General features: G+C 34.2%; 1 protein-coding gene across 2 annotated transcripts; it reads left to right on the top strand.

Moving 5' to 3' along the window:
• The first annotated feature begins 2,756 nt into the window (after positions 1 to 2,756).
• Positions 2,757 to 23,346, top strand: LOC110719296 (importin-11-like). 2 transcript variants are annotated; one of them, XM_021898181.1, is made up of 24 exons: positions 2,757 to 3,175; positions 3,332 to 3,441; positions 4,616 to 4,688; positions 4,919 to 4,980; positions 5,693 to 5,834; positions 6,035 to 6,253; positions 6,369 to 6,435; positions 10,366 to 10,765; positions 11,358 to 11,505; positions 11,633 to 11,793; positions 14,654 to 14,753; positions 15,163 to 15,237; positions 15,438 to 15,572; positions 15,814 to 15,903; positions 16,793 to 16,975; positions 17,056 to 17,160; positions 17,959 to 18,117; positions 19,403 to 19,447; positions 19,536 to 19,757; positions 20,843 to 20,949; positions 21,032 to 21,088; positions 22,155 to 22,203; positions 22,340 to 22,579; positions 23,015 to 23,346. In XM_021898181.1, the coding sequence occupies exons 1-23, from the start codon at positions 3,035 to 3,037 to the stop codon at positions 22,499 to 22,501; spliced, it is 3,012 nt and encodes a 1,003-aa protein (XP_021753873.1). In that variant the 5' UTR covers positions 2,757 to 3,034; the 3' UTR covers positions 22,502 to 22,579; positions 23,015 to 23,346. The 2 variants fall into 2 exon arrangements, with proteins under 2 accessions (XP_021753873.1, XP_021753872.1); XM_021898180.1 differs by having other exon boundaries at positions 2,758 to 3,175; positions 22,340 to 22,607.
• Positions 23,347 to 23,634: the final 288 nt, after the last annotated feature.

Below are 23,634 nucleotides of genomic sequence, written 5' to 3'. Positions count from 1 at the left end.
CTCGAGTCAAGAACCCAAGTACTACTCTTCCATCTGTCTCATAGGGGTCTCTAACCAATCCAAATCAACTTGCTCTACTAAGTGTTAATTAAGGAAAAAAGGAGTTCAGATGTTGTTGTTGAATCCTTAAATATGATTAAGTTAAGGAAATACTTATGTTTTTTAAATAAGGAAAACTCTCTATTTTAATAAATGCTCCACTTTTTCGGGCACAGTTTTAGGAGGAATAGTAGAAAAGCATTAATTAATGATTGAAGTGGAAATGGATGAAGAATAAAAAAAAAAACTGAAAACCAAACATGGGTGTAAGACCCTGTTCACTTCACCTTATTTTTGATAAATTGAAATTATTTTACAATAAGTCTCGTGTAAGACAGGTGTACGTTAATTTTATTGTAAGACGGTCAGTTTGAGAGTAACTTTTACTATATGTATGGAAACTTTAAACCCTTAAAGAGTAACGTTTAATTTGTCGTTAGTTTGAATTTTATTTTAATGTGTATTTTTTTTATAGATTCATGATTACATACTATAAAGGCTAATATGATTAATCTAATACGTTATAAGATTTTTGTAAGATAAAATTTATTATTTGAAAAATAATAACTTTTGTAGTATAAAGGGTAACTTTAAATACTTTTAACATAACTCTAACCCGTCTTACAATAAATTAACGTACATCCGTTTTTTTTTTTTTTGAGAATTTGTGATTATTTTATTTTTACAAAACTAAAAACTGATTTTCTATTATATTTCTTCTTTAAAGTTACTGATTTTTACTTAGCTGAAATTTTATAATATGAAAAGAGCACTAGTGGAATAAATATTATTGTACTGAGTATCATTTATTTAAATACGCTTAGATAAAGTCCGTGCGATGCCCGGTTTGTTTCTATTTTTTCAAATAAAATATTTTACCAAAAATATATTTATCCAATAAAATTTGTGATTTTCGCTTTACTTACTAATAGATTTTTTTTTTATTATAAAATGAATTATTTAATTTTATTTCTCATATTTAGATAAAATTCCTGATATAAAAAGATAATATTTTATTTCACAAAGTTTCATATGTGGCTGGCTACAACGTGTGGTTGGGATTACTTGATCGGGGGTTACTCGGTTGGTCAAGGATTACTCGATCGATCAGGGGTTACTTGGTCAGTGTTTGGGTGTGTCTTAGATGGCCACACGATATGACCAGCCACACAAAAAAAGCGCTGATTTTATCGAGTCAACAATTTTGTCCTTTATATTTTCACTTTTGATTGAAGGTGAATATGCTAGCTTAATAATTGATATTTCTTACTTTGATCCCCTTTAATTTCCATTAATCCTCTATCTAAATAATAATATTGATATTCGTAATTTTGTAAAAATTTATCATAATATTAGTTCCATTAATCACCCAAATAAATCATTTAATTTTATTTATGATAATAAAATAATAATCTTATGATTGATCCCTTGAATTTTCATCAATCCTATATTTTTTCTGAGGCAATCATTAATGTTATATTTAAGTAATAATATTGATTTTTGTAATTTTTGTAAAAAATTATCATGGTTCCATTAATCACCCAAATAAATCATTTTATTTTATTTATGATAATAAAATAATAACCTTATGCGTTGCTATGATAATTTTTTATTTTTTTTTATCATAATCTTATGTAGCACTTACAAAAAATAATCTTACGTGGCATAATGCTATTATAGCGTTTTAAAAAATATTTATCCTATGTGGCTTTTTTAATTTTTTTTTTAATAATCCTATGTATCACTTTAAAAAAACTAATTTTACCTGGCATAATCCTATTATAGCGTTTTAAAAATATTAATTGTACGTGGCACTTTAATAATTTGTAAAAAAATAAAATCCTAAATTGAAAAAGGAATGTGAAACATTTAGGGGCCGTTTGGTTGGGAGTATTCAACAAAGGGAATGAGAATCGACGGGAATCATTCCCTTTGTTTGTTTATTAGGCCACTTTTCCAATTCCTTTTACCCCCTTCATTCCCCCAAATCCCTCCAAATTCATTCCCTACCCCCAAGGTATTTCCATTCCATTCCTTGGCCACCACCACACCACCATACCACCACCCTCCTACCTACCCACATCACCGGAACCACCATCACCGTCGTCACCGTCTTCACCTTCGTCACCGTCGTCGTCGCCCTCCCCTCCCCCAAACCACCATCACCGAAACCTCATTCCCCTCCCCTCAAACCACCAACGACACATCACCGGAAACAACTCCCCTCCCCAAACCCCCTGGCTACCTTCGTCACCGTCGTCATCGCCCTCCCCTCCCCCAAACCACCATCACCAAAACCTCATTCCCCTCCCCTCAAACCACCAACGAATCTGAACGTTGGAGCAATGGGATTGATACGTCGTCGGAGTTAGGGTTTTTTACGTGGTGGGTAGGAGTCGGAGAAGGGAGAGGGAGCGGCAAGGAGGCCGGGATTGGTGTCGCCGGCGCAGGGGAGGGGGTTGGGGTGCTGGCAGGGAGTTGCTGGAGGCCCGGGAGTGGGGAAAATTTTTAATGAAAGAGATCAACAGTGAGGGATTTTCATTGTTTTTTTACAACCAAACAACATACTACATTTGAGGGATTTTCATTCCATTCCATTTCATTCCCTTTGTTCATTCCATTCCGTTTACCCCATGTAAACCAAATGACCCCTTAATCCCAAATACGCCCTACAAAGCCTCTCCCGTTTTATATCGTTACTCTCTCTCCTTTTTACTCCGTAGTAGTGACAGAAATTCCAGGAAACTTTCATTCATTTTTCATACTACTCTTACTCATTTTTTCCTCTCGGTAAAACCCCCCTAAAAATCACCTGCTCTTCATCTTCATCCCTCTCTCTCCTCAAATCCATCTTCGCCATTTTTGTCGACCTTCACCCCTCTCCAATTCTCCATTCTCCGCCATAGCCAAACGATCGAGAAGCTTGAGAGAGAAAGCCACTCACACAGCGAAGGAGTAACAAATACTAATATAGAAAGAGAAAGTGAGGATTCCAATGGCGTTGTCTGCTTTAGACCTTCCGATGATGTATCAATTGCTCGCTAATTCTCTCAGCGGCGACCAAACTGTTCGGAAACCGGCGGAAACTGCGCTATCTCAGTCCGAAAGTCGGCCTGGTTTCTGCTCTTGCTTATTGGTATATACATGCTTTCCTTTTTCTGATTGTTAATTTGATTCAATCTTCAATTTCTAGGGTTTTTGTTGTCTGTAAATGTTTGTTTAATTTGTTTAGTGATGGAAATTTGGTTGCATGAATGTAAGGTTTTGAGTGATTGTATTGTGTGTGATGTAGGAGGTGATTACTGCGCAAGATTTGGCTGCTCAGGTTGATGTTCGTTTGATGGCTACTGTTTATTTTAAGAACAGTATTAATCGGTATTGGCGAAATAGGCGGGATTCTATGTAAGATCATTTATTTGTTTTGACTTTATCATTGTTGTTGTTGAATTTTATGTTGTGTTTTGTTACACTTTGATTGAATGTCACCAAATTTTGATTCGAATCAAAGTCATTTTGCGTCAATTTGATGTTCTGGAAATCCTACCCAGTCACTACAACTATTTTTTTTATTGTTATTTCTATTTTTTGTGGTGAAAAGTAACGTAATTTATGGAGTGATGATGGTTGGTTGGTTGCCAGAGAGACTTATATTCACTTGGATGAAGATGTATGGAATTGAGTTGGTGAAGTTGTGTAAATTGTTTTGGATATATAATTGTAAGTAGTATTTGCTTGCCAAAAATTAAATTGAATCATTCATTCATTTCTTTGTAGGATTAACATAACATAGGAATTCTTATGCTCACAATTTTCTGTATCATCAAATTGACTTTGTTACACCCTAGGACCCAAATGTTATCCTGTTTCGCTATCATTTTAATGTTGGAATGCTATTTTATGACTCTGAATTCTCTTCTTGATAATGAGTGTACAGGAATTATGAGTTCGATGGTTATATCTTTAGATGTCGATAAAACATTTTAAGTATGACACAAATTGATGACATTAATCAATTCACCTTGCCACAAGATACAAGTTGAATGTGCTTGATTGAATAACCATTAATTTGATTATGAGGTCCAATTGGGATTACTGTGTCTGTCTTTCAAGAGTTATTTTTTTTTTCCACTGCTACTTGTTACTGATAACTTGGTTTTTTGATAAATTTTGGCTGGAGAGTTGTAAGTGCTGGCCTTTTGCTACTATCACTGTTTTGGGTTACCCCAGCTTAGATTCACTCAGTCATCTGGTGAAAACCTGAAACAAATGATGCTGGCTTAAGTTTCTGCTGTATGCATTCAGAAAAAGGGACTTTCTGATCCTAAATAATAGAACAATTATCAAATACATCATTTTTTGATGTTCGTCAATTGGTGGATAATTATTATTATTACTTTTTTTTGTTATTTTTATTCTTAACCTATCTTTTCATTGTTTTCTTTCCTTTCCGTTGAGGGGAGGAAAAGTATAAATTTTTCGTTGAATTCTGGCATCTTCTTTAGGACTCATTTGCTGAGTCTTATTGGATGATTCATTTCTATGTTGTTGGGACTCATATCTTAAATGCTTTTCTCAGGGGAATCAGTGCGGAGGAGAAGATTCATTTGAGGCAAAAGTTGCTATCTTATTTGAGAGAAGAAAATGATAAGGTCATGTATCTATACTGTTAATGAACTGTTTACTTTGCCTGCAATCTGGGTGAGCTAGAGTTAAGGGCTAAGGCTGCCTAAGCATTTGAAATTATGGGCTTTATATTATGTATAATGCTTTGTCTTCTCTTGTATAACAATTTCAGCTTTAAAACATTGGTGTTTGTTTAGCTTTTCTTGGTTGCATCATACATTAAAATTACTGAAATATCACTTCTTGTGGATTGCAGATAGCTTTGATGCTGGCAGTTTTGATTTCAAAAATTGCACGTTTTGATTATCCTAAAGAGTGGTAAGTGCGCCTGCACTTGCTAATTCATCATACAAGACACTTCTTTCCTGAATTATTGCTCTAGTGCTCTTTGACTGAGTTTTGAGGAGTATTTATGAGAAGACATACCTTCATCAGGGACCCAACTATTTACTTTTATAAAGTTTTTTCTTTTACTTTGTTTATAACGGTCTAGATCAAGATGAGTATTTTTATTTCATGCTCTTCTTATATAAATTGTGTTCTAGATCAATAAATTAATTGAATATAGTCTCTATGTAAGTACTGGTTTAAGGTTGTATACATGCATTTCCCTTTACCCAGATTTGGTTGGGAGCCTTTTATACAGGCTTTGGGCCAATACTGATGTTGATGTTGACCGTAGTTCGAGTTTTATAATAATATGTTTCTTTGTCACCACCAATTTGGGAAACTTGTGCAAGCAAAGGTAATCTGGATTGAGGGAGAGACTTGAAAATTTTCAAACTCCACCTGAAATTAGTTCATTTTTAGCACATTTTCATATCAAGTATTTGTTTGGAAACTTTGTAGTTATCTGATGCTTTGCTTCAAGCTGAAAAATACTAGTGGATCATAAATAGCTGTTTGAATGCAATGATGTATGGTGATAAGCTATGGCATCACCTTTAATCCATATAGTATTTATTCATTTAATTTATGCGATTTCCCTACTGTTGATATTCCTGTAGGCTAACACTGATCACTTCTTCAGGCCTGAACTATTTTCAATTTTAGCTCAGCAGCTTCAAACAGCAGATGTTCTTTCTTCCCATAGGATTTTTTTGATTCTCTTTCGGACTTTAAAGGAGCTGGCAACTAAACGGCTTACTTCAGACCAAAGAAATTATGCAGAGGTTTGGTTGGCTTTGGCATATTTAGCCCCCTTAATTCATGTCATCAGTTTGCTCTTATTGTCTTTATCTTGTAAAAGAGAATAACTTTGTTTACACCACCTAAACTGTTGCTTATTTACCATAGTGATGATATGTAATTGTAAAAAAATAAAAACTAAAGCTACCGCCTTTGACAACTTGTTTTGTTGGTTTCTTGGCAGATTTCTTCTCATTTCTTTGATTACTGCTGGCATCTCTGGCAAAGTGATGTACAGAGAATTTTGCATGGTTTTTCTGAATTGGCACATAGCTTCAGTTCAAATGTCTTGGACCAGCATCAAAATGAGCTGTATCTAATATGCGAGAGGTGGTATTTGTGCTTAAAGATTATACGCCAGCTAGTTATCTCTGGCCACCAGAGTGATTCCAAGTCTATGCAGGTGCTTCACCTTGATTCTGTTTCTACAGTGTGTGTGTGATTGTCATATGCTTTTGCTGACTTGATTTGGCATATATAGTGTACTCTTGAATAACAATTATGTACCTATTTTTCAGGAAGTCCGACAGGTCAAGGAGGTTTCCCCCATGTTACTAAGCGCTATTCGGTCAATAATTCCTTATTGTAAGTTTTTTTTATTTTTTTTTTATTTTTTTTGGTCTTGCATGGCATCACCCTCTTGCTATTTCTTTGCTAGAATAATGTGTAATTCAAGGTAAATTCTGAATTTTTGTGTTTGTGATAAAATCAAAATGATAAATTTTATATAGTAACAAGATAAAACTCAAAGGTCGTGACTTTGACATACAAGTCTCAGCTGTAGGTTCAGTTTATTCTTACTCCTCTATAGCTAGTGCTCATCAATTTCTTAAATGCTAAAATCTCTCATTATATTGAAATGTGTGGTGTTATATAGGCATAATAAGCTATTCCCTTCGTTCCTAAATATTGCATGCCTTAATTGTCCATTCCAAAATGAATGTATCATTTTTATACTTGGTAGCCTTCTATCATATATTATTGTTTATCTCCCCTCCCTTAGTCCCCAGTTCCCCACTCAATATTTTTTTTTTTAATTTTTTTTGTTTCTCTCTCATTGTCGTTGCTTAAATTATTAAAAATGCCAACCATCTCACATGATATCTCTTTCATGGTCGTCGTTGCCCTTATATTAGAATAAATAATTCACTCACTTAAACTACTTGCTTGTTAATTTGTAATACTACTCGAAAAAAACAAAAATTTCTAAAACTTTTGCAATTGCAAGTGATGCATTTATCTAGGCCTTTGCCTGCCCCGATGAGGTGAAAAAGACTGATTCAACGCCAGCAATCAGCTCTTATCCTTTGGCCGGCTGCTGGCACGGAGTTATCTGTGGCTTCTTCCTCGAGTCCAAAGCAAATTGGTTTCGTGTCGGCGTAAAGGTATCAGTGAGGGCCAAACTCTGCTTTGGTCCACCACCTGGTTACCTGCTTTTGGGGCCGACTGCTATATAGGAATAGGAGCAGTAGCAAAGCCAAGTACCCCTTGCCCGCCTGCCACCAACTGGCACACTAGCCTCCCAGGAAAGTTGAAAGCGGATCAGGAAGCCCCCGTTCGCTATGGAGGGAGTAGTAGATAAGAAAACAACTAGGCTAGCAAACTCAAAAGATTAAATCACCATTGCTCTTTTGTTATAATACCTCTTTCATGGTCACCATTGCTCTTTTGTTAGAATAAATAATTCACCCACTTTAGGACTTGCATGTTTGATACTACAAAAAAAAAAAAAAACCTCTTCTAAAACTTTGTGCAATCCCGAGTGATGCATTTATTTAAGAAAACAGCTAGGCTATAAGAACACTACTAATAAGATTCCTTAACTAATCAAAACTCTATCTCTAAAGCAAATATGAGAATCCTAATTTGCTCAAAACACGAAAAAATCCTCTCAAATTAATGGTAAAATTGTGTGATCTAGACTAACATTAAGTTAAGTTCTAAAGGATCATGGATGCTCCCACATCATCACTTCTTCTCCGAAACAAAACTTATCCTTAAGTTTAGTACGTGGGAAACAACTAAACTTCTTCAAACCAAGATATCATCAAAATTAAATGAATATTAATTGTAAATATTCGTATACAAATTTGTAAATAAACCGGGTGTACAATAAATATTATACTTCGATTGTAAAGTTACCCTAAAATGATCCAAGGTTCCTCCGATATGAATAAAAATTACCTATGTTTTATTGATGAAAATTACTCCTTTAAAGGATTATAAATTAAATCTCAGTGTGTAAATGTAACTACAATACCCTTATAAAACATATTCCATGTCCTATCTATGGTAAAATCATATCGGGTTTAAAGTTACTCCAAATTGGCTAAAAGTTACCCTAAAACTGTTCGATGTACCCTAATATTATTGTATATAGGGTGTACACAAAATTTATCGATATTCGTGACACATCACTCTCCCCTTCGAATCTTTCCATGAATTTTGCCATTTAGGAAACAAAATCACGAACAATAACTAAAAAATTTCATGGTTCTCTCTCGTAGGAAAGTTGTAAACTTGTCAAAAATATTCAAAAATTCATGTTTGTCACCTTCTTTCAACAGCAAAAATGAAATCATGATCATTTTGAGCCCCAATAGTATCAACTAACAAATATTGTGTGGGATCAAAAGTAGTATCAAAACCACTTACCAGTTTCCTCTTTTCCTGAGCTATAGCATAAAGATTATCAAATGTATCACCTTATATATCATCAAGAAGAAATATAACTGCCTCTTGTACTTGAACTTCATCTAGTTCAACTTTGATTTGAAATCTTGTCTGCCTCTAAGTTGATAAGAATGTCTACCAATTGGAGGAGTAATGGTACCATGTACTTTTTAGTAAGAGCTTAAAGATTGAACCAAACATTAGCTGCGACGTGTATGTCTGTAAAGCACTTTTGAGTTGTATCTTGTTATTATATAAATTTTGTCACTATAATGCAATCACAAACACAATAATTTAGATATTATTGAATCTGATGGAGCATGACTTTTGTCCTGAATTGGAAAAAAAAAAATTATTTCTATTTTTGGGCTCTGGCCTACTTGAAGATTTTATGCTGTTCCTGCTATACTTTGCTAAAGTTTATTTTCTTAACGTCAAGTCATTGATAAGAACTTATTTTTGGGACTGGGAAAGTACTGTTTTTTCTCCTCTTAGATCTCTTCTGATCTGTATCGCATGCAATATGTTCGCTGCCATCTATGTTATTGTATGCATTTGTGATCGCTCTTGAATTATTCTTAGTAAGGGTTGTAATATAGTTACTTGTGAATAGTTTCCTTTTTGTTCATTTTGATATTCGATTGGACCTGCTTTTACTCCTTGTCCCATATTTATCTTCACTATACATCTACTATTTTGGGAAAATTGTCTTCCACTTGACTACTTCAGTAAAAAGTTGCCAACTCTTCATATTAAGTGGATCTCAGTCACCCCAATTTTATTTTGTTCTTGGCCATGTTACCTAGTACTATAATCTCCCCGTGTGCTGTGTATTGACAAAGGCGAATTATGACACAAAAGTGTTAATTTTTGGCCCAATACTACAGATTAAGCAGTGAATTGCGTATCGTACCGAATTTAATGCTTGTGTTTTGTTAAATCTGCTTCTCACTCTCTATAAAATCAACCTTTTTTTCTCTTACAATTCATACATTTCCTGTTATTAAATTCCTTTTAATATCCACTTTTAATTTTTTTTAAACATTAGTAGTATACCACTTTTATTTCCCATCCCTACTATATTCTTAATGCTTGAATATGCCAAGCCGGAAGATAAATAAATGATGGAGGGAATATATTTCATTCTTATGAGTGATTTTTTGTTGTACATGTGGAATGTCTCTTTTTTCTGGGCAAGGAGTGATTACCAGATCCATCTGTGTTGAATTCTGAGAACTGTGCTAGTTTAATAGGGACATTTATGCTCACAAGAGTGTGGATAAATGCTGGTTCCCTTTAGAGCTGTATGACTGTATCTTAAGCTGCATTTAAGGAAACCTAACAGTATACCAGCCGCAACCGGACCCTTTATTTTCATAGTCCCTCTTATAAAACCAACCTTAAATGCTATTTTGTCTACTCAAAGCCACCCATTAACAATATTCATCTAGCTAAGGGTGGCTTTAGTGTCTGGTGATTGTTTTTTTTTTTTTTTTTTTTCTAAATAAAAAAAATTATGTTGCTTTGAGGTGGTTATGACAATAAAGGGTCTTACTAAGGATGGTTGTTTGTGCATTTCCCTTTTTTATATGGTGTTTTGCTTCAAAATTTGAACATGCGTCATTTTTTGTGGCCTTGTGTTTATTTCATACAAAAGTTATTGGTAATCTTTGTATTATGTAACAATCTTAATCATTGCAAACATTTTCTTGTCTATGTATAACTTTTCCCTTGCTGTTAAGGGGCCAAAAATACTAAAATATAATTGTAATATTAGTGTTTGTTTTTTGGATTCTCCGCTAACTTAAATCTATGTTATTTTACTGTTGGATTTAAATGCAGATTCATCTTTCCAAGAACGGCATCCTAGGTTCTGGGATTTCACAAAAAAAGCATGCACTAAGATGATGAAGGTTCTAATTGCTTTTCAGGGAAAACATCCTTTCTCATTTGGGGATAAGGGCGTCCTTTCACCAGTCATGGAATTCTGCTTAAATAAGATTACAAATCCAGAGGCTGAACTTTTTTCATTCGAGCAATTTCTTATCCAATGTATGGTGTTAGTAAAGTCTACCCTGGAATGTAAAGAATACAGTCTTAGTTTGGTTGGTCGCGTGCTGGATGAAAATGCAGTGACTTCAGAGCAGAGGAAGAAAAATATCTCTTCTGCCATTGCTGGGAACCTTGCCTCGCTCTTCCCCAATGATCTTGTGGTACTTTTATGCAATGTATTAGTTCGAAGGTAAATTTATGACTGCTTTAACATATAATTTTGCTACTTTTATCATCGTCAGATTACATGATTTGTAACTTGTAGCTTATAGTCATTTCAAGCATGAACTAAGTCCTTGAATATCATCGGGTGTTTTGATATATAACAGGGATGCTACTGATATCTGAATTTTTTTAACAGGAATATCGTTGGGTGTTTGATAACTAAGCCTCTTCTTGATTGTTGATTTAGGCACATAAACGTTTTGGGTGCTACTGAATTTTGTGGGTCACTGCATGATATTTGCCGTCTGTCATGTGTTTTCACCTTTCGCTTTTTCTATTGATAGTCCTTCTCCAAATAAAGCATTTGTTGAACTCAAATATATCATTGTCAGTGTGTTTCTCCATTTTGTTTCTAATTACGGTTTTGCTAAGAAAAATACTCCTCCCTCCCCCCCCCCACCCCCTCGCGGGGGGTAACTGCCAAAATGGGTCACATGCACAAACCCCCATTAGACTTACATGTGTACTACTTTGGCTGTTGAATTGTATGACATGTCTTCATCAGTATCCATTAGATATAATGTTGTGTATCTAGCTAAGGCTGTGACGTCACACAGGGATTTTGTTTTATCAGCGAGTGATTTGGAAGAATGGAGCCAGAATCCTGAAGGCTTTCATCATGAACAAGACATGGTGCAGTGGACTGAGAAACTAAGGCCTTGCGCTGAAGCTCTTTACATTGTTTTATTTCACAAGTACAGCCAAGTAGGTGAAGTTTTATCTTTCATAGACATGCCATGTGAATCTAGGGTGTCTTTATGATGTAGTCGTTAAAATTGCTTGCAGACTAGAAGATGCCTTGTGATATTGACATTACAATGGTTGTTTATAGCTGCTAGGTCCTGTGGTAGTCTCCATTCTTCAAGAAGCAATGAGCGGCTGCCCTACTTCAGTCACTGAAATTACCCCAGGATTGCTTCTCAAGGATGCTGCTTATGGAGCTGCAGCATATGTTTATTATGAACTCTCAAATTACCTAAGCTTTAAAGACTGGTATGTGTTTGCTTATTTCTTATCACTCCAAATTTTAATTGATATTTTGTTACTGGTTTGCACTTTTGATATTTGGTGTTTATTCTTGGGAAGGATGTATTGCTGTTGTTGGTTAGTCTTTTTTTTTTTTTTTTTTCAAGTAAAATACATTTGTTTAGCTTTAGTGAAGTGGCGAATTCTCAGTATTTTTGTTGTAGATAATGGATATCTTTTTATACTGGAGTTTGAAAATTGAGGTCATAAAGATATGTTTGTCATATTAGCCAGCTTATGGTTTCGGGTAAATTTTTTTGGTTAACTCACTGAAATTGAGACTGAATTTTAGTTAATTATCAACTGTAGGCAGTCATGGAATATATTTGTGGAAACCAGTTTTATCTGCAACTGTTACGGAGCTGATTAGCACAATTGCATCACTCGCTAACACCACCCCCACCCCCTAGGAAATGAAATAGAGAAAACATAAAAAGAATGGTATAAATGTTGAATAATTAATAGACGTCCTTTTTTAATTGAAATGAGCCCAAGAAGCAAATTTTCCCATTGAGTAGGTATGGTAATTGCTGGATAGATGAAGAATTTTCCTGAAATTTAAAATTTTGTTGCAAAAAGTTTGGTTTGCATGATGAAAAGATTATTTCTGTGTAGTTGGTCAATGTGCTGGTAGTTAATTCTATATGTTTTGTTAGTGGTGCTCATATTTAAAAAAGTATTTTGTTACGTTGACTATTGTTGAAATGAAATGGCATGATGACGATTTAAAATTTTAAATGGAGAAAAATGATGAGAAGAGGGTACCATCAATTTACTAAATTTATAGGATTGAAATTTACTTCGGGTTGGTGTGGGAATTTGGGGTCAGATTGTACTTTGTAGGATCAAACTCTTTGGGCTCTTAAGATCCTAAATATGTACAAAAATGTAATATTAATACTTCAATATATTAAGAGTTGTTCATATTTGAAATTTTGAATACTGAATTTTTTTAAAAATTTTGTAAATTAAGTTTTTGAATATCAAATGGAATAGATTATTGAAAGTTGAAACTCAAATTCTAGTTAGGATCCTTAAGTTGTATGTAATGCTTGGCGTACATGATTTCTTTCTCATACAACAATTCAACACAAACTAACCAACATTTATAGTAATGTGACTAATGGCCAATGTACCTGAGTAGAAATATGCAGGGAAGTTTTAAATTCGTTTCCTCTCTTGCTATGACATTCGTGACACCCAAATTTTGTCCCTTTTATCTAGATAACAGTATAGTTGATTCCAATGTTAGAAGTACTTTAATTGCCCCCCCTTCTCCCTTCTCTCCAAAAGGGGAAAAAACATACAGTGTTTGAGCAAATGGCTTGATATCTTTCATGAGATAGTCAGTAGACACATAACTTAAGCATGAGATAACAATGCCTTCTTTGGTCTCTGAACTATGACTTCTATCAAGTATCTCCAAGCTATGTAGTTGCTTAAAAGCTCTCCCTTGTTTTTGGACCCAGCTTATGTTCTCAGATACTAAACTACCAAAACATCTAGAGGGTTTTCTGCTGAGTAGGTTGAAAATTTAGATTATCTAATATATTTTGGAGTAAATTCACTTTCTCATGTATTAGGTGATTAGGTCAATGCCCGCAATGGTCAAGATTATGTCAGGAATTTGTAGATTATTGAAACTGATGGAAATGGTAAATTGGAGGCTAAATTTATTTGATATTATTTATCTAATTTGTTTTGGGAATTGCTTATGATGAATCATTAGTGATAATATCCTCTTTTTTGAAAAAAGACTAGTATAACACTTAAGTCCTCTCCTACCTCCTTGGATGTCCAATATTATCAATTGAAAATGATGGAATTAATGAGATATAATTTCCTTAGAAGTGGAGTGACGAAAGAGAAGGGGTGCTGGAGGTAGCAGCTGGTATGGGGAAACGGAGGGAGGGTGGAATTAATGGCAGTCATGGGGATCAAGGTGGTTAAAGTTGTTTATGTAAGGGCAATACGGTAACTTTGGGATTTTTTATTTTTTATATTTTAATCTTTGGCGTGTTGCAAGAATTGTGACATGTCTGTTATAGAGAAGTGTTGCAAGTGTTTTAGAAACTGAGGGACTATCTAACATTGTTTTGGGGATTGCATATGGAAAATTGTGTGTGATATTTTCTTCTTCCTATAAGATAAAGACCTTAAGGAAATCACTTGAAGTCCTTTCCCATCTCCTTGCATAACCATTATTATGTCTGGAAAACAAACCGAAAAAACAGTAGCTGTGATATTGTGTGCGTGTGTACGCATGTCTCACAGCTTTCATTATCTCTAAAAGTTTGTTGACAGGATTATGCATTAACCTAAATAATCTTGTTTCTAATAGAGTACCCTGTTTAATAATTTTAATGTTTAAGGCTGAAGGTCTAGAATTTGCATTTTAATGGAGGCCTGGAATTTTCGTAGGTAATTACTTCTATGTTTTATTCAAATCCGTGATTAAGCCAAAAAGTCAAAATCAAAAAATAATCCATCCTTTGAAACATTTCTAGCATCAGAATGCTTCTTATAGGTTTAGTGTGTGAAAATGCTGCAACATTGATCCTTGAAGCTCATTATTTGTTTTTTTTTTTCTGATCATAATTTACTTGTGAAGTATGGGTATCTTGTTATTGTATATGGATCTTTTTAGAAGATGAATCTAGGAGGTAAGGTGAAGTGTACTTTGCTTCAAAATTGTTTCTTTTCGATAATGAGGTTCTATCTGCTCATTTGCATGTGTTTTTCTTTTTGGTGGCACCATATAAAATTAGCGATTTAATTCTGCATCAGCATAGTAACAATAGGCTGTGGCACTTGATCAATATTCTAGGTTTAATGGTGCATTGTCGTTGGAACTAACAAATGATCATCCCAACATGCGTGTCATCCATCGGAAGGTTGCATTGATACTTGGTCAATGGGTGTCAGAGGTAACTATACTTGATTGTATTTCCATATACAATTATAGAGATATTTCGTTATGAAATAAGTGACTAATTTGGTTGATGTTTTTATGCAATAGTTAATTTTGACTCGTTAAACTTACTGTTGCGCTCAATTTACTTTCTTCAAATTATTTCCATTGTCGATTGGGATGTTTATGTTGGGGATGGGAGCTTATTATCAATTAGAGTTGAAAGGAGTGCCCCCTCCCTCACCTTTGTTTCCTGGGTACTAGGATTAAAAATTGTGATATATACCCACACACTCGCACGCGCGCGCACACACACACACAAGTGTTTATATATAAGCTTGCCAGACTTCCTTAATTCCTTGACTGTATTTATGCCTCAACATTATTCAGTCCTTTTTACTGTTTTTTTCTGACTAACTTGATAGATTAAAGATGATACAAAGAGATCAGTGTATTGTGCTGCCATCAAGCTGCTCCAGGATAGAGACCTTGCTGTGAGAGTATGTAATCCCTCTCTTTATTGTTGCTAGTTGCTAATTGTGTTAGCAGTTTAGCCTCCTACCTTTTTAATTTTTTTTTTCCTTATTGCACATAGTTTCAAAATTGGCTGTTCTCTAAAATTATGATATGTTTTCCTTTTAATGCAAGTTTTTTAAATGACCCAATTGTTGAAGAGGTATCAATTTTTTTCCTACTCTAGCTGGCAGCATGTAGGACTTTGTGCTTGCTAATAGAAGACTCAAACTTTTCTGAGAAGGACTTCACTGATCTTCTACCGTTATGTTGGGATTCATGTTTTAATTTGGTTGAGGAGGTTGCGGAGTTTGATTCAAAGGTAAACTCCGTTTTTTCATTTTACTTCCTATCACTGATACTCTATACGTAATCGAGTTTCCACTCTTATATATATTTGCTCTTGGTTTCGGTGGTTCTAATATCATAGCCAATTCAAACATCCACAAGAACCACTCTCTATGTGGATGTTTGAACCAAAAGAGTGGTTGTGACAATATTATATGTTGTTTTCCAAAACAAGTACTGATTTAGTTCTGCTGATATTGCTGGTCTTCTTCCAGGTCCAGGTTTTGAATTTGATATCTGTTCTTCTTGGACACATTGGTCAAGTAATACCCTATGTAGACAAGTTAGTGAAGTTTTTCCAGAAGGTATAATTTTAATCTTTTATTTGTTTTAGCTAGTCAATATTAGAATATTGATTTATCTGCTGTCAGTCCCCAGGAGCAACTTCCAAGAAATGTTAGTTTGTTAACTCCTTAAAAGACAATCATGGCTCTTGCAAGATTTCTGTTTCTTCATAAAAAATGGTTACAACAGCAATCACCTAGTAAAAATTTTGTTATTCAGGATTTTGGGGAACAAGGGAAGTCCATTTTTATGAAATTTATACCTAATAGAGAAGCTATTTTGTGAAAGTCTCAGAATGTTTGAGTTTACTTGTTTAGTTTATTGGGGTCTGGCTTAGTCTACTAATGTTGCAGAATAACAATGTATCTATTGTTTTGATATACATTTTTTTTTACCCGGGTCTATAGCCGGCTATGGTAAAAGACATGGAATTCATCTTTCAAGTTATTGGGGCAGATCACCGGTTCTTCAAATTTTGATTAGCTTTTGTGAAAATATTGCTATGGTTTAATACAGTGTTTCTTTCAGGCTGTTATTGCGTTACATCTTTGCAATAGAATTGAAATAGAATAAGTACTACAATGCTTAGCCTTTCTTTGTAGTATGTTATTGGTGAGTTTGGTTTGGTTAATAGTCATCTTGGTAGAATACTCCTTGTATATATCCGAAAGAACACACTTCAAGCCTAGTCCTCTTCTTTTTCATTCTAATTGGGTTGGAAAGAAATTCCCCCTCTATACAAGAAATGACAATCCTCCTTGCTAGCCTGGGATTGTGATTCTCGATTACATTATCCCTCTCATGTTGAAGAATGTTTTTGCTCTTAATTGGGTATGACTGTCAATTTATAATATCTCCCTTATTTGTAAAAGGAGATCACTTTCTAACCTGAAATTTCTACCTATCAAGGTCTGGGATGAGTCTTCTGGCGAGAGTCTTCTGCAAATGCAGCTTCTGATTGCACAAAAGAATTTTGTTGTGGCACTTGGGTATCAGTCACCTATTTGCTACAACGTATTGCTGCCCATTTTGCAAAGAGGAATTGATGTTAATGGTCCAGATGAACTCAATCTTATGGAGGACAGTATGGTGGTAAGCCTTTATTTCCTTTTATGGGTGTGCATTCTCAATCCTGAAATGTTAATGGCTTAATTACTATTTTTGTCTTGCAGTTGTGGGAGACTACCCTTACTTATGCTCCATCAATGGTTCCACACCTATTGGACTTATTCCCAAGTCTTGTGGATATCATTGAAAGAAGTTTTGATCACCTGACGGTTAGAATTTAATTTTCATTTTCCTTGCATTCTTACTGTATAGGTTACTGCCAACAGTTACTCCCTTCCCTACCCAATTTTGGCACACTTTAGAGGGTTTTTATTTTATTTTTTTATTTATTTAAATTGTCATCTCCATGCTTAAATTTGGAAAGTGAAAAGATTTTGGGACAAACTGTTAATGAAAAGAGTGAAAAAAAGTCTACTCCCTCTGTTCTTTTTTTGTTCAACTCACTTTCCATATCAGATTGATCTTTTTTGTTCTACTTACATTCCATTTTAGTTCGCTTTTTTTATTTTATTTTTTTGTTCTTCTCACTTTGCTTTATTCTATTTTTGGCATACCCCCTTTTCCATCTTACCCTTTAACCCCACAATATATTCATCTTTCCACACCCTCTCTTACTTTTATTCACCTTTTTCCTTACACCCTTCCACCTTTTTACATTCTCTCTCATATTATATCCTACTTTATCTTACACCCACTCACATTCTTCACTATTTTTTAAAATTGCATATCTATAGTAATTGAGTATAAAAGAATTGAAGGAATATTCACTTTCTGTTTGGTGATGAGTTTTTTTTTTTTTAAATTTATTTTTTTAAAATTATTTACTGATGTATGAGGTGAAATAAGTATTCTTAATTTGTGATCAATATCAGATGTATAAGTATGATGTTGTAGGTTAGTAATTTGAGCCTTTGAGGGATATTAATCTGTTTATTAGGTATCAATTCCCAATTAAGTTGACAGGTTTGATTTTGTTTCTTATTATTTCTTATGTGGCTCTATTGTAGGTTGCGGTTGACATTATCGAAGATTACATAATCTTGGGCGGTACTGAGTTCTTAAGTCGCCATGCCTCTAGTGTAGCTAAACTTCTGGATATGATAGTTGGAAACGTAAATGATAGGGGCCTTCTGTCAGTCCTTCCTGTCATTGATATTCTAGTGCAGGTATGTCCTTTTATTTTACATATTGCTTATTTAATGTGAAAGTTATATCATCAGCTTATTGTACGAGTACCATGACATTCTAGTGTTATAATGTGTGCATACAGGTGATCTTATACTTTCATATTACCTAGCTGCATGGCTTAGTCACTAATATTAATGCCTAAGTTATATAGAGTCTGCCCTAAATATTTACTCGTGTCTGCATGATTCAGATGCCTCTATACAGTCTATAGATATTTATACGTTCGATTGGTAGGAGCTTCATGGGGTTGGGGTCGGCTGTGCATCTTTTTGGCTTTTTTTCAAGTCGGTGTGGCTGTGCATCTTTTTGGCTTTTGTTTGAGAGGGGTTTGGTGGGGGGGGGGGGTGGTGTTGTCTAGTTGACCATTGATCCGATTGATGTTTGATATCTGTCTACTGGAGTATTTTGTCAACACTGACATTTCGATGAGTCATTTGAAATTAGGTAATTGATTAATTTAATGCTCAAGTAGTGTGAATCGGATACCATATGAATTTGAGATTTCCAAACTATGTATCTGTTTTTGCATTACTAAGAAATAAATTGATAATCCTTGGAAAAAGGTTGGCCAGCTTCTATGATATTTGATTTTCTTGTCTGTCTCATGCCTTGAATTGCTACATAATAGCCTGATGCGTGTGAGAGTTAAACTCAGTAATGAATTATTTTTGTAAAAATACGCTAACTAAAGGGTGAAAAATGATAAAATTATGTAAATTATTAAAGGATACAAAGTAATAGAGATAGATAATATAGCCGAACACCTTTTTTTTTTTTTTTTTTTTCGTTTTTTTTGAGGAAAATAGAGATAAACATAATTTATCAAAGATAGATAATAGAGATAAATATAATTTATCAAAAATGTATTCACATGATTTTTTAGGGTGACATTCTCGTTAGAAATTGTTACGTATGCTAAGATCTGTATTTTTATATGTAGTAATTTGATTTATTTTTATTTTTATTTTTATTTTTTTTTTTCAAATATGATATCTAATTTTTTCCTATTCAAATTATTACTTTTTACTTTATTAAGATTGATTGAATATTTGTTTTTTTTCAACTTACCTTTTCAAGCTTGATTGGAATCTTTAATTGAAATATTAAAATAACATTAATTGACCTTTAAGGAGCATGATGGTTAGTTCAAAAGTTAGACACCAACTTTTTACTCCTCCCTCCCCCTTCCCTTGTATATAATAGAGATTATTTACTTCTACAGTGCATCAACACTACTACTTACTACATTTATCTTTTCTGCAGTGCTACCCTATGGAAGTACCTCCACTTATCAGCAGTACTCTTCAGGTGGTTATATCTTTATTGCTTATAAACTTTGACGCCTCTTCATATAACACCATAATAACTGTTTTTCTTTGCCTTAATGTGCTTACAGAAATTGGTTGTTGCCTGTTTGTGTGGAGGAGATGAGCGTGACCCCTCCAAAACAGCTGTAAAATCATCATCAGCTGCCATTTTAGCGAGGATTTTAGTGCTGAACACCAATTACCTTGCCCAGTTGACATCAGAGTCTTCACTTTTGGAACAACTCCAATGTGCAGGTTTTCCTATGGAAGAAAACTTACTTCTCTGTCTGGTTGATGTATGGCTAGAGAAGGTCAGTATGATATGCAATATTTCTGTTTGCTTTTTATTTCTCTCTCTCTCCCCCCCCCCCCCCACCCCCCTCCTTTTGTTCCAAATGTTGTGTTTTATCCAATAATTTTTGTAAGTATATGGAGAAATTCAATTAGTTCACGGAGAATCATAATATGGGGATGTTAGGGGCAGGGGGTGATAAGAGGCATATCTTACGGTAGTTTGTTTGAGAATTCTCAGTAGACTGCTCATAATTTGCTAAATTCCTACAAGGAAATTTAATCATCATTTACAGGTAATTAGCCAATTGGTTGAAGATCCGTATTGTTGGTCATAATGGTGGGAAAAGTAGTACTTGCACATCATTCATAAACTGATTTTGGAAGGATGATTTTGTATTAATCAACAGTGTATTTAGAACTGTAGTTTTGGGCCTGATAGGATAAAACCCTTTTGTTGCAAAAAAAGTTAGTGTTTGGCAACAAGATTCTCTGATCCAAGAGCCCAGTTAGCTCTATCATGTAACATATATCCTTTTTACATGATACCCCTGAATCTTTAATAAGTTGTGCAACGAGTGACTGAGGAACAGGTTTTGGTTGATATATTCTTTTCTGCCAGTGGATAATATTATTGGTCTATGATATGCACATTCACTTTTGTTAAGGAAGGTACCATAGTCTTATAATCTCATCCGTATTCACTTGTAATTTATAAGGGAAATAAATTGGACATTAGTGTACAACATAAGTATCTTTGATTTCTCCAATAAATGAATTTGCTTGTTTGCAAGGAGTTCAGTTTAGGTTGGAGGAACCTTGTCGTTGAATAGAATATGGTTAAATTTGGGACTTTTTGTTGGCAGGTGCATTGGTAGTGATATTTGCTGCATTTCCCCTTACAAAATATTCTAGCTATATTCATATATAACTGACTTGCTGTAGCCTGCATTAGCTGCAGTTTGACTTGCATGTACTGAATAAGACTCGTCACATACTGTGACTATCTGAGCTTGTAACTATTCTTGCATTGATTTTCTGTTATAGTTATATAATATGAGTCTGCTTGTTTCCTCTTTTTTAGTCTGATTTTGGTTGATTACAGGTTGATAATATGACTTCGATTCAGAGAAAAATAATTGGCTTAGCGCTGTCTATTATCCTGTCCTTAAGGCTACCTCAAGTTCTTGATAAACTTGACCAGATCCTCAGGTAATTTAGAAAATGAAAGTGATGTCTTCCTTATCCAGTACTAAGCTATTTCTCAATCTTAATATTTGCTCTATTTATTCAGTACTTGTACCAGTGTAATCTTGGGTGGTAATGATGATTTGTCAGAAGGAGAGTCCAGGTATGATAGCTGTTTATACTTGGGGAAAATTACATCCAATGACATGAACTTTCGGCCATTTGTGATAACTGACATAAACTTGGCAAATTGACATAAACAACACTAAAAAGCTCACTTTCTTCACCTCAGCAATACTTTGTCAGAAATGGTTCCCTATTCTATGCAAACAATACTTTGTCGGAAGTCGCATAATGTTGTTTCGTTTTGTTTTTATTTTTTATTTTATTTTTTTTATCTTATTTTATGTAAATTGTGGAAACGGCAACTGTGTGCTGCTGTTGGGTGTTGGCAAATTTGTGTAGTTTGTCATTGGCAAGTTCATGTCCAAAAATTGTAGAAGACCCAAAGTTCACCTGAGCTGCATGGGACGATGAACTAGGAAATGTTATAATTAATGAAGTTTGGGAACGAGGGCAAAAATTTAAAGTATTTTATAAATTTTTATTATTGAAAGAATTTTATAGTAATACAGTATTTAATTTTAGTAGAAAATATAAAATAAAGATTTGAAGAAAAAAAATGTAGTTAAGTATGGAATTTAAAAGATAAATTATCCATATCTTTCCATAATCCTGTCAAGACGCTACCCTTCCCTAATCTTCTTATATACTCTTATGAATCACTGCAATTTGTCAATCACCACAAACAATGGAATGTGTCTTTGCTTATCTCGCTGCCTCTTAGTACTGGATTCGTGTCCATATCTTCTATCTCTAATTGATTATATCTTTTAATAATCCGAAAATAAGCTGCGTAGAAATTGCAGAATTTTTTTGGACAACTTTAATATGCAAGTATATTTTCATTTCTCCTGGGTGATCTCTGTTCCAAGACATTTCAACCATTTCTGGATGTTCAAACATTTATGATGAGTTTTAAAAGTCTTCTGGTTCTAAAACAGTAAACAGGTTTTTAAACATTTCTATGCATCAGAGAAACTTGTGTCTCAGATGTAAATATCCCTATGCATTCCTAAAATTAGGTATCTGATGTGTTGATTGACCTTGTTAGCCCATATTATTTGTTTCTTCCCCTTGTTCATTAGTGATAACATGACTTCCATCAGGCCTCAAATTGAAGGAGCTGTTCTGAGTAAAGAGTTCAAGAAGCGCCAGGTAAGCAGCAAGGAAACATTATTATTTGAAAAAAGTTTTATTGTTTTTTTTTTTGGAGGGAGAAGGATATGTGTGTGTGTGTGTGTGTGTGTGTTGGGGGCTACTGAGGTTGACTTTTTTGTTTGTTTCATTGTAGATCAAATCCTCAGACCCTATCAATCAGATGTCACTGGAGAATGCAGTGAGAGAAAACCTTCAAACATGTGCTGCCCTTCATGGAGATACCTTTAATGCTGCAATAAATAGAATGCATCCTTCAGCACTTTCGCAAATGAAGCAGGCATTGAAGATGTCCTAACAACATAATCGTACTACTGCTTGTTTTCAACATTTACTCCTTGCAATTTTTGATAATTCCATGCTTGGAGAAGTTGAGGTTACATCCCTGAACCTCGATATGTATTGTGAGTTTGCTTCTTTTTGTTTCCCAACCCCCCGTTTTAACTCTCTTCTGTTTTATTTCCTGGGTCTTATTGCTTGCTTCTAATCATGCAAACCAAACACAAGCCTACGCTACTAGCTACTCCCCCACCCTCAAAGTGCATCTAGTTAGGATTGAATTCCCAACCTCAATGCTGGAAAGAACCATCTAAACTACTAGACCAAGCTTAGCTTGGTACTTTGTTGACATGAGTAGGTTAGAATTTAAAATAAGAGATGAGGTAAGATTATTGGCTTGTTGTCTACCAACAGCCCCTTCATACTTTTACTTTTTTTATTTTTATTTTTTTTATTTTTATATTTTATTTTATTTTTAAATTTCAATTATTTTTTATGCTTAAACCTGACCTGATTCCATGTTGCTTTATAGGTGAGTGGAGATTTCATTGCCAAGTTTTTTGGTGGCAAAGCTTGTTGCGTGATGCTGATTCTTTATGATTCTTTCGATTTGTGTTGGGCCTTCTCCCCTCTTTTTAGCTTACATTTTTTCTTGTTCTTTTAACCAATACCTTAGCCTCTTGTTCATGTCAATTGCGGCGATAGGAACTCTGTACATAGGCATTGAGCATGTCTTTTGTATGTATTCCTAATTCCCTATGCAAGAGTCGCTATAATTTCATAGATTGTTCCTCATGTAATGAGATATCACAGGAAGTAAATGCCATATGATTGTTTTGCCTTAGTGTAGTTTGTAAATTGTAAGGAAAAAAAAAAAAAAAATCAAAGTTAGCATGTTTTGACATTTGTTGTGCTCTCATGTAATACTTTGTAAATTTTGATTCATCTTTCGCCATTCCTCCTAGTGGTGGGTTTTGTGCAAGGATAGCATTTAGGTCTTGTTATTATCAATTTTTTTTAATGGAAAAAAGCATTGAAAAAGAAAAAAAGAATTATTATATGTTTTTTTATTTTATTTTATTTTATTTTATTTATTATGATTCCAAAATATTTACTTTTACTTAATTTCAAAGAGTATTGTAATCAAAGGTA

The sequence above is a fragment of the Chenopodium quinoa genome, unplaced genomic scaffold (genome assembly GCF_001683475.1).
Source record: "Chenopodium quinoa cultivar QQ74 unplaced genomic scaffold, ASM168347v1, whole genome shotgun sequence".
NCBI classification, from domain to species: Eukaryota; Viridiplantae; Streptophyta; class Magnoliopsida; order Caryophyllales; family Amaranthaceae; genus Chenopodium; species Chenopodium quinoa.
Note: the sequence above shows the minus strand (reverse complement) of the source record. Positions and strands in the feature narration are given on the sequence as shown.